Source organism: Lissotriton helveticus, chromosome 3_1 (genome assembly GCF_964261635.1).
Source record: "Lissotriton helveticus chromosome 3_1, aLisHel1.1, whole genome shotgun sequence".
Lineage (NCBI taxonomy): Eukaryota > Metazoa > Chordata > Amphibia > Caudata > Salamandridae > Lissotriton > Lissotriton helveticus.
Window position 1 is genome coordinate 63917053 of NC_136061.1, and position 12034 is coordinate 63929086.

General features: G+C 43.4%; 1 protein-coding gene across 3 annotated transcripts in view; it reads left to right on the forward strand.

Annotated features, from left to right (window-relative positions):
* The window catches only part of USP37 (ubiquitin specific peptidase 37), a 396132-nt gene that overhangs the window by 224288 nt on the left and 159810 nt on the right, over positions 1-12034 (forward strand). For all 3 annotated transcript variants that reach the window (XM_078679235.1, XM_078679238.1, XM_078679236.1), the window contains 2 exons: positions 3275-3419; positions 6777-7035. In XM_078679235.1, the coding sequence (XP_078535361.1) occupies positions 3275-3419; positions 6777-7035 (404 nt within the window). The remainder of the gene's footprint in view (positions 1-3274; positions 3420-6776; positions 7036-12034) is intronic.

Below are 12034 nucleotides of genomic sequence, written 5' to 3' on the forward strand. Positions count from 1 at the left end.
CATCCTGATCGCTCAAAATTGGGTCAGACCAACGTGGTACCCCACGCTGTTACAAATGTCTGTAGTACCACACCAAAAACTAAACCTATCTCCACGCCTTTTATTGCAGAACCATGGAGAGATCAGACACCCGGACCCAGCTCAGCTCAACCTAGCGATCTGACTCCTGAGGTCAGAGTTTGGTTATCTCCACCTTCCCCCAGAACGTATTAACGTTATCAAGGAAGCTAGACGCCCCACTACTAGAGCATGTTATGCTGCTAAGTGGAAAAGGTTTGTCATATACTGCCAAAACAACCAAATTAATCCTTTAGACGTGTCTATTCAACATATCTGATATTTATTACACCTTCAAAAGTGTAATTTAGCCTACACATCTATTAGGTTACACCTTGCAGCCATTGCGGCATACTTGCAAAATAGGCAACATCTATCTCTCTTTAGAGTACCAGCTATTAAAGCTTACACGGAAGGACTCAAAGGAATAATTCCTCCCAGAACACCACCTGCACCAGTGTGGAATTTAAATGTGGTTCTCACAAGGTTAATGGGACCTCCCTTTGAACCATTACATAAATGTGAATTGCAATTTCTAACCTGGAAAGTAGCTTTCCTAGTAGCCATTACTTCCCTCAGGAGGGTTAGTGAACTACAAGCATTTACCATTCAAGAACCTTTCGACAAATGCATCATAACAAAGTGGTTCTTCGTATACTAATCCAAAAGTCATCTCACCATTTCCTCTAAATCAATCTGTTGAGCTGCCCGTATTTTTCTCGCAGCCTCAAACAGTCGCAGAAAGAGCTCTACACACTTGAGAGGTCAAGAGAGCATTACTGTACTACATTAAAAGGACACAAGCTTTTCCTAAGACAAAACAAAGTTTTGTGTATTTCTCACCGCCACATAAAGGCAATCCCATATCAAAATCAGGGATCGCTAGGTGGATTGTTAAATGTATACAAATATGTTATCAAAAAGCCAAGCGTACATTAACAATCCCACCAAAAGCCCGTTCTACCAGGAAGATAGAGGCTTCATTGGCATTCTTAGGGAACATTCCCATAGATGATATATGCAAAGCAGCTACATGGTCTACACCGCACACATTCACAAAGCACTACTGTGTACATGTGCAAACTAAACAACAAGCCACTGTGGGCCAGGCTGTACTAAAAACTCTGTTCCAAACAACTGCAACAGATACTGGTGGTCGCCGCTAGGTGTGGGAACTGCTATGTAATTATGCGTAGTGTGTAATCTGCAGCTCATATGCCTCGAACGGAAAATGCTACTTACCAGTATGCATCTGTTCTTGGCATGTAGAGCTGCAGAGTTGCACACGCCCACCCGCCTCCCCGGCTACCTTTATCTGTTCCAGTATTATCTTACTTAGATACATATCACATGGACATCACTATCTCTTATACAGCTCCATCACTTCCCTAATGGCGAAAAACAATCTGGGGATGGAGCCGATGCCCATGCGCAGGATCATCCAAAGGAGGAGTCCCCTATCCCGTGTCTTCCAAAGACTTTTCTACAACAAAACAAACTGCAAACATCCGGGCCCAACACTAGGTGGCAATCTATGCATAGTGTGCAACTCTGCAGCTCTACATGCCAAGAACAGATGCATACTTGTAAGTAGCATTTTCCTTTGACTGTTTTTCTATGAAAAGTTTCTAAGTGGGGAGTTTGAGAAACTAAAGAAATTCTTTAAAATTGATTAATATAACAAAAACTATTTTACTTACCTGTTTTCAGGAAATGTCCCAGAGTAGTATCTAGGTATACTACTTTGTGTAAGCCTAGTAATCTCAAAAGTTACTTGCCTGCTATTTTACTTAAAAGCCTATTCTAGTCTATGTACTGCGTTTACTAAGTATTGCATTTCTCTGCATCCATACTGTAAATCAAAGTGCATATACAATTATCATTCAGACTTTATTTCAATTGCATTACGACTGTGAAGTACTTATTGCTTACCTGTGCCAGGCTTGCTTGGTTCTAGAAAATAAAATAACTAAAATAGTATTTTTATACAAAAACAATTGGTCTGAAGTTCAGTCTTTGAGTGTGTGAATTAATTTGCTGACTGAGTGTTTATAACAAATGTTCAAAACTGTCCTCAGATACTGCCTTACTGCTCGACCACACTACCACAAATAGAGTAAGGTTCTATCCAACTTTACCTCTGCCTACCTTTGGGGTTCCACTGGACTCTGTGCACACTATACTTCACTTTGGTATTGTATATACAAAGCCAGCTTTCTACAGTGTCTGATCAGCAAAACCCTGTAGATACATGATGCTACTAGAGGTGTCTAAAAATAGATTCAGGAGGGCAGGCTCTGTGCCAGAGTTTTAGGATCAGCTCAGCGGCCAGGGCAAATGACTCTGGAACCCAGGGGCTCAGGTTTGATCCCCGGTGCCGGCGGCAGATCAGCCGAGCACCATGTGACTCTGGGCAATAGCTCGCTTAATCTGGCCCCCCAGCGCCTTGACACCCTCTGTTAATACTGGACAGATCACTGTTGTCCTTTAATATTAATTGGCTGTTATCGTGAAAATCTTATGTGGATCTTCTTTCAAGAACTTACATGCTCCACCTCCAGGTGATGAAGAGCTAGTCTGAAACTAATCTCTCTGTTCACTTTGGCAAGAATGATCTCTCTAGTTGTCTCCCCATCAGACAATGTTTTGAAGTAGTATGTGATAGGTAACGATAATGAGGACCTTGTGGATTAGGGGCTGCAAGGACTGTGAACCACAGTTGCCTTAAGAGGAATCTCCACAGCACTGATAAATATTTTAAAAATTTGTGAAATAGTCATTGAAATGATCCCAAATGCCGAAAATCTTAAATGTAAATGTTTCCCTTTACGTAAAGTCAAACATTGTCGTTACATTTTCTTGAGTATTATACTGCATAATGCTGTCCATTTAATAAAAATCGAGCAGACAATACTTTGATTTCTAAAACTATGATAAGTGCCATCTTTTAGTGCCAAGCGTCTATCTAGCAACATGACTAAATGACAGATTCGCTCCCATAGTCTACCAGCAGAACATGTGATTTAGGGCGCATTCATGTACAAAACTGATAAATACACTCCAGGTATCAAAGTGACCTGGGATTTTGATGCAAGAAAATACAATTAAAAACGTTAAATATGCTTAATTTTTTCCATATGAATTTGGAATTCAACATTGACCAGGTTTCAGTCTTCAGATTTATGTGGTTAAAAGAAAGCTGCATTTTTATTTTCAGGAAGTATTCTTTCAAGTCAACAGGCTCCAAACTTTCCTGCCAAGATTCAGATAGTGAAGATGAGCAACAGCGCCGTTCTGTCACCGGGAGCCAGAGGCAGTTTGACATGCCCAACAAAGAACGGCAGCAGGAAGATCTGGAAAAGGTAAAGAGGGGAGAGGTCTTTACAGCAGTCACATTTCTGGGATTGGAGCGCCAAATTCTTGGGCTTCACTATGATCATCTTTATGTTCTGTGATTACATACATTAGGCCAATTGCACATGGAGAACAGCCTGGTTAGCTGGCAATGTGTTAAATCATCTTGGAATCAAACCTCACTTGCTTGTAACTAAATGTGTTGAGTAGGCAGTGCGAACTGCCTTTTCTTGATCTGAATTGCTTTTTCACAGAGGTGTAAAAAATAAAGCACTGAAAGTTAAATTCTTAACTGTATTCCATCTGAAAGTGGTTCACTGGTGTGGAAAGCACACAGGAGACTGTTCAGTCTGATTTTAATCCTTTACATCCTATATCTAGGCTCACTGCAGCTTCATTCAGATATTTCCTGGCGTCTGTAGGGTTGTGCTCAGATTGACTTCTGAACAACTGCCATATCTGCACACATTTGAAGACCATGAAATCTATGCTTCAACAACGGCCCCCTTTCAAATCTAGCTGGCTAAACTTTGCTTAACTCTGTGGCATTCCCTATAGGCCCACTACATCTTCACCTACTTCTCTCCTAGATACATGCCCGTTCCTGTGTCATTTGACTGGTGAAGGAATGCAGGGTGTGAATGGGTGTTGATGGTATCTCTATGGACACTAGAAAGGGACGGTGTGGGGGTAACACTGAATTTCAACCTACCACAACCAGCATATGTCCCTTCTTGTATGTATAGACCACACAATTGTCTTGATTGCATATAAATAATCAACTTCATACTCTGGACACCTGTCCTCCCTAAATGCTAAGATGTGCCCAAGGAGGAGAGCCTGTTTTGTCATTTTCAGAGCTCTGTTGCTTGGCCTTGATCACGGAGCCCCCTCCTGTTTCATGAACCTTTTCTACCTGCTCTGACCAGCCAGCCATGTATTTCTCCTAACACTGTAACCCACCAGCCCAATCGAAACATTTGAGGCATTGTTCTTAATTATCATCTTCAGTTAGCCCTTGTACTTATTAGACAACATAGCAGCACATATTCTCATTACTAAATGAAGATGACTTCTCTAATGTTAACCTTGTTACAAAAAGCCTTTCTAATTAGGCCTGTTCTAGCATGTATGATTGTTCTTTATAGACTACATCCCCACCAACTCCTCTTGTGTTGGTAATAGCTACCTTACATGCAGGCACACCCCTGTCCACCTCCTTTCTGGATATCGGGACCTTGGGGCCTTCTTTGGTAGACTTCTTGGATCCTCAATGGGGTCAATCCAGCTCGCCCACCCAATGTGGGGTCAGCAACCACAACCGCTTACTAGATTGCCTGATTGTATGAACTGTCCGCCAAGACTCACTATCTCTCACTTAATGTAATTGTCCAGTTCAAAGCTACACTAACTCTAAATGGGATATGCACGTCTTCACAACCCATGCAGTAGCTTGAATGTTTATTCTACCATGGAATAAAAAGAACTCTTGCCCTATACAGAGGTTGACCAAAGAACAACCTGAAAGCTAAATCCAACTCAAATGTGCTTTAAGAGTTATAACTGGAATTATTGTTTTCTTTGTGCTTCATTCTATTTGAAGTGCTACGCAAACAAATGATGGACTGAATAAATCATACATTCACCCCCCAGTCAAGAGATCTGGGTTAAATCCATCGTTCTGCAAAAAAAACGATGGATTTAGGCCCAGATCTCCGTACTGAGGTGAATGTATGACATTGTTCTGCATTCTGTCAATCAATAGTTGTTTTTGCATTATTCCATTTGAAGGCACTGTGTATGTGTTATAACCCAATGTAATGCTCAGGTTACTGACCTCAGAACAATAAAAGGCTATCTCGGGTCTGCAGAGATTTAAACACATGACCTGGAGATTACCGCATCGGTCAGTGGCAAGCATTGAACTCAAGGAGTCTTTGCTGACAGGATCTTCCTTCTAGCACTTCACGGTTACTCCTTTAATCAGAATTGCATTTCTTAACTCAGCTGAAACATAGACCTAATTACATGGCCAAACTGGTAGCGAAGGATGCTACAGGATACCAGGAGTAAACTTGGTACTATAAAACAGGAGTGTCGATCAGATTTCCACTGAGTCTTCCAGCACCGAGTTCTTCCTAACCTCAGAAGAAAAAAAAACCTAAGTCCTCTATTGTGCCAATCCAGACTCATGCTCCACAGAAACTGTGTTTGTGTGCTAAGCTTTTGTCTAGATCTGTTTGAGTACATGACTTTTATCACTCATTCTTTCTGTGGAGTTGTAAACCACCTGGAACAGTTTCCTGATCCTGCAGCTGCAGAGACTGGATTAGTTTGTTTTTGTTGTCGAGTGTATACATCAACAGTGTATGTTTTGTTGACCGCAAAGCTTGGAAACTTTGTTTTCAAGCTCTTCTGTCATGCACTAGCTTGGAGATGATTAGAGTGAACGTGTGTGCACAATATGCAAAAAAGTAATGCACAGATTCCTTCTGCACTGATGCAGCGAAGAAAAGTGATCACAGTATGGCTCAGATCCTTAAGAAGCCTACAGAACTATAGCTTCATATCCACCACTATCCGACCAATTTGGATAGTTCCTCTAACCAAACATAAATTGCGTCTGGCACTTTCCACATTTAGAACACACCCTACGTCAAGAAGGATCTTTTGTCTGTCTCTACTGTGTCATTTCATAGTGTAAACTGTTGGCTTCTATTATGTCATGGTGGTGTAGACCGCTGCACTATTGTTAGTGGTGCCGTACTGGTCTAAAGATACCGAAGTAAACTAGACCAGTTCATCAGTCTTTTTCATGTCCATACAATATCAATGAATGTTGTAGTAGGGTTAATTAGCGTAAACTCAAGACAAGGTGCTAATCTCACTTCAGTCAAAATGAAGACAGTTTATTTAGGAGCTGAACAAACTCTGCAGAATTTAAATTTTGGATAATAGTTGGTCTCTTGCAGTCTTTTTTTTTTTTTTGTAGGCAAAACCAATTTTCAGAACCCTTGAGTCCATGCAACAATATCTTAACCTAAAGTTGTACTTTAGATGATTGGATGAGTGTATTCCTAGGCCGTGCTCTTAAGATATTGTCCTACAGGAAAAAGAAGAGACTTTGGCAGTTTTTTGTGCATTTATCATTATATCCCATCCAACAACTCACTTGGGCTGATGTGTCCAATTTAGGTATTTAATCTCAGTGTTAGGTTTGTGGAGGTGCCATCTATTTTCGACTAATGCTTCAAAAGATAATGTATTAATCCAGCCTGTGAATGTTACGATATTCTGCTATTCACTGCATCAGGATTTTCAAAATAAGATTGTTGGTTAAATTAAGCTAACGTGTTAATACACAGGCATCAAGACGGATCAGCCCAGAGAACGAGAAACCTGCTGATCCCACAGAAACTGCTTTTGATGGAATGAGTGAGGAAGAGTTACTTGCCACTGTGTTGGAGATGAGCAAGAGGGAAACCTCACTGTCTATGGGCCATGATGAAGAGTATAAACCTACAAGTAGCCCAGACACTGGCTTTGGTGAGGACGAGGTTCCAGAGATGGCTGATAACTTTGACAGAATGGTAACTGAAAAAACAAAGGCTGCATCAGAGCCAGGTAAAACCAGTGAAGCCATTTAACATTTTAGAAACCATCCCGTTATAATTTTATCTTTAGACATAAGGTGGTAGTGTATTGCCTGGTATGATGTGGCACAGTCCGTATGACATTACACCAAAAAATACATTAATTTGGGCATGGTTTTTTTTCAAACCAGTATTTAATAGACTTGAAGGTCCATGTGTACAGTGCACTTTGATTACTCTGAGATATTTTGGGGTGGATGGTTGTAAAAATATACTGTCCCAAAGGCACTGAGTGATACTGCATGTTGATATTCTTGAAACATTGTGTAATATATATATATATATGTATGTAAATATAGATGTGTGCGTATGTTTATATGTATATTTTTACACACACGGTATTGCACTACCGCCGCTCGTGTCAGTGTGATTCTAGTTAGGTCCCCCTTTTTGTACTTATTACTTGTTATGCCAACTGGCATGTAGGGATGCAACCAAGGACCACCACGTCAGTCTATCTTGGGCAAGTTTCTATACGGCGCCCCAGCTAAGGTTCAGTATCTTCATTTCACTCCTCTGTTCAAAGTTAACACATTTTTGTTTTTTAAAATAACTTCAGCCTCAGTTTGACGAATGATGGGAGTCTTTAAAGTTTGATTTCCCATTTTAATCATCATAGGGAAGTTTGGTCTCAGATACAGTAAAACAGGCTTCAAGGAATGACACCAAATTTGGCCCAAAGTTATAACTTCAATCCGTTGTATATCAGATTTGGTTTAAAACCGTTGTGTATTTCCAATAAATTAATATTTAAGGAGGGACTATGTAGGGCATGAAGGGGTAATCCTCCGATCTGGATGGTTGGTACCACAGGAGTACTCCCAACAGTAACAACTAAAAATATATATATATGTATATATAAAAATATATATATAGTCTTCTGATTAGCCTTATGACATTTTCTTTCGTCTGCCATTTTGGTACATGGCATCCCAAACTATCCGATTGGCTGGTCGCTTCTGAGAAAGTGTTGCATCCACCATTATATGACTTGAGCACTTGATCCAAGAGTCCTGAAACAAAATAGAGACTCAAGGGAGCTGGTGGCCACATGCTGCCCAGCCGCCTCCACCTCCCTTGTCAGTGGTCAGTGGTGTCATTTAACATGTCAAGTATGTAATATGTGAGGTTATAAGCAGTACATGATGTGAGCACAAGTTATATAGTTTGTTGACTATATTTGGTGAATTATAGTAGTTTTTTCCAATTTTGTGAGCCAACTCTAACACCATACTAACGCTACTTAGAGGAAACTGTTTTTTTTGTTGTTGCAGTAGCTGTCCCCCCTCCCTTCCCCCTTTTTTAGGTCTCACCTACGCAGCGCACATACGCTGCATAGGCAAAGAAGACCTTTTGTGATCGCTTCCACTTTTCAGCCAAAAACGCGCACGCGTTCCATTGCCTTCAATGGAACGCGTGCACGTTTGGTGATTCACTTGCGGGAGCGCGCGGCTGGCGCCATATGTTACCAATTATCGCTTGCTCCCGCCAAGTGAATCGCGCAGGCCTCCTCCTCTCTCCCCGTTTCTGTACACTCTTGTGCTTGTTTTGTAATTGATAGCGTCTCGTCGGATTTTCAGGTGAGCGGTTTGGTTTGCGCTGCCTTGGTTTAACATGTATTGGGGTTCCTGTTATCTAGTCTCGGCCATTATTCTGCAGTTCCACTCCCGGGGTGGAATAGCTCTGTTCCACTCCAAGACCCGCCCCTCTGCTCCTCACTATCAGGTTTCTGCAGGAACACGGCGCAGTGTGATGCGGATCTATCCTTGCGCATGAGCTAGTGCTGGCTTTGTATTTTATGCCTTTTGGTTGTCCCAGCTTAGGTGGTGTTTCGAGTCAGCAGCCCCAGCCCAGCAGACTGTGTCTTATTCCCAGACACATATGTTCTGCACTCACCCCTCCCACACGCATTCAGTGACTGCCCTCGCTATCTCGGTGGGCAGCATGAGCATTGTATACATCTCACTCAGGGGCGTAGCGCGACATGTCGCAGCTTGTTTTTTATTGGAGCCAGTACAATAAATTAGTTGGGATTGCTAAATCCAATTTGTATTTTACTGATTATTCTTCCGTTTCAAATTACAGATTTTCCTAGCCTAGTTCATAGACGAGGCATTCCCCTTTCTTGCGAAATAGTGTGCCAGGTCTATTGTTTTCCAGGGCGGGTGATTGGAGGCGCAAGGGGGATGCACGAGACCCCATCGCCAGTCACAGCACGCTGCACTTCCTGGTTAGGAGGCGGTCACGCGCCAGTGAGCATTCATTCTCTTTTCTGGGACGTGCCACTGAGGAGCACAATGTATGGCTGTATGGGAGATTCGAGCAGCATTATTTCTGCTTTTTATTCTGCCTTCGCCCTCATATCTTCACCCCACTTTTTCTTTGTTTTCCCCTTCTCCAGCGTCAATTTCAGGGCTGTTATGTTCGCATCTGAAAACGTGTTAGATGGATCTGCGCTTGTCGGTAGGTAAGATGCTACACAAAGTAATAAAGGGGCATATTTACACTTTCCAGAAATTGCATTGTGTCTCTGGAGAGATAAAATCTAAGCAGGTCTCTGCAGCTAGCCAACCGCTTCTTATCGATTTCTTGCAATACGAACAAAGTTAGTTTAGAGCAAATCACTTTAGACGGCCGTCGTAAACCCAACGGAGGTAATATCAGTAATGTTCATATTCTGATTTAGTAGGAAAAAATAACCCCTTTTATGCTTCCAGAAAAAGTACACACATAAAGTGGTAACTGGTGAGCGATAGTGCGCTTTACAAACGTGATGCAGCACACCTGATCGACCGCAAGGCTGTGCCTACCAGATATACACGGTAATAGGAACTTGAATTTCTTTTTTATCATCGGACTTTGACCCAAAGCAGGAGAGAGAAAAGGAAAAAAGAGGAGGAAGAGAAAACCGGTATAATATAGAGCATGCATGAATAAGATAAAGAGCCAGCCAGGAAGTGTAAGGTGGTGTAAGAAAGACTACAACCCCTTTGCGTTGGGCAACCCCGGAATTCTAGCTTTTGAGACCTTGTAAGTAAAATAAACCTGAAGTATAAGACTTAACTTTTACTTCGTATTTAGGATGCAGTAAATGTGAAGTCTTACACTTCATTTTTTTTTTTTCTTACAAGGTCCCAAAGGCGAGACCTATTGGCTATGCCAAAGCTTGTTTTTTTTGCCTGTTATTTGATGCAACTTTGACTGCAGGGCACTGGGTTCATGCCCACCAGGTCCCAAGTGCCAGTGTTCCTTCTCCAAAACAAGGCAACAGGCCAATTGATCCCCCGTTGGCCAGGCCTTTAATAAATCTGTAAGTCCCTAGTAAGTGGTAACCTTAGTACCCAGGGCATAGGTACTAAAGAGGGCTCAGAGGAGCTGCAAGATAACTTGTGCCACTTTAAGGAACCCAGCACCAAACTCCTGCAGGCTGTGACAAGCTGCTCTAAAAAGTGAAAACATGGCACACACCATGTCCCCTTACACTGCATGTAATTAGTCCCTACTACCGCAGGGTGCATTAGATTACATGTGAACACATCTGCATGAGCAGATATGCACCTGTGCTGGCCAGTTCAGTACTGACAGTAACAGTAAATAGGGAAGCCATCTTGAGGTATGTACTGGAAACTAGTCAAAATGAGTTTCTCAGCTACATAATGGCTTCACTGAAACCTGTGGTGTTTGGTATCAAACACCTTGTATAAACCCACACTGATTCCAGTAATGGATTTATTAAGAGCTCCTGAAAACCTACTAACCTCTTGTGTACTGGCTGACTGGTCCTGTCCAGCCTGCCACCACTGATGTGTTTCTGAACCCCTGAGGTGAGAGCCCATGCTCTGAGGTTGGAAATAGTGCCTGCTCTGGCAGAAGGTATTATCACCTCCTCCAAGCAGGATGGCTAGTAAATCAGCATATCAAGGCAGGAGCCTTCAAAGGCCTCCACTACCTTATCTATGCGACCCTGGCTTCCCCAGACAGGAGAAATGCCACCGCCTTCCCAGTGCCCATTTGGCACAAGGACAGGCATTACAATTAGCTAGTCAAAAGGCATGTTCACCCTCCGGCTAGTACCAGTCCTAAGGTGGGCTACCTGAAGTGAACATAACTAGGAAAATTCCACCATTTTTGTGGAATTGGGTCCTCTGGGTCTGGGTTATGCCCACTTCCCACAGGAAGGAGGAAAGACATCACGTGACTTTGCCCAGGCGTCGTCCGTGTACGTGATGTCAGCGAGGTCACAAGTCCCGCCCCGGCACTCCTACGTCAGTTTTTTCCTTTTCCCCGTGCAACGAGGATCCGGTCCTTGCTATGGGCCTGTTTCGGGCCCTTTTTTCTCCATTTCTTTTGGTGTAACAGTGTGCGAATGCCTTCGGGCTTCAAAACTCGTATGTTTTGTGGGCGTCTTATGTTGGCGACGGACCCGCACCTCATTTGTATGTAGTGTTTGGGCGAGGATCACGGCACCACTGACTGTGAGGCCTGTCAACAGTTGAAACCGAAGTCGCGGCAGGAGCGCTGCATGAAACTTCTCTCGGCGCATCTCTCCTCCCTTCGGTCTGCTTCGACTGACTGCTTCAGGTACGGCCGTGGTCGCCATCCTTGCCCTTCTCCGATGTCACATGAGCGTCGCTCCCTGGTGGGTAAGTGTCGCAGTTTGTCCCAGGGGGCTGGTTTCTGGCCTGTTGGGGACGCGGACTCTCTGCGGGTGATGAGGCCCCGCGTGTCGTCCAATCCACCGTTTCCCGGACATACGTGGTAGCTTTGCAGGCCTCGCTGACAACTTCTCCTCCTGGGGTATCGGCGGACCCCTCGCCTTGCGCAGGGCCCTCCGTTGCGCTGCCAGTGGCTCTGGCGCCGACTGGTTTGTAGGATGTGGTGCTGTTGGGGTGCGGCTTCTCGGGGCACCTCCTTCAGGCCACGGAGTCTCTGCCTTGCCGCAAACTCCTGCGGGAGTCTCTGTGGTGTCG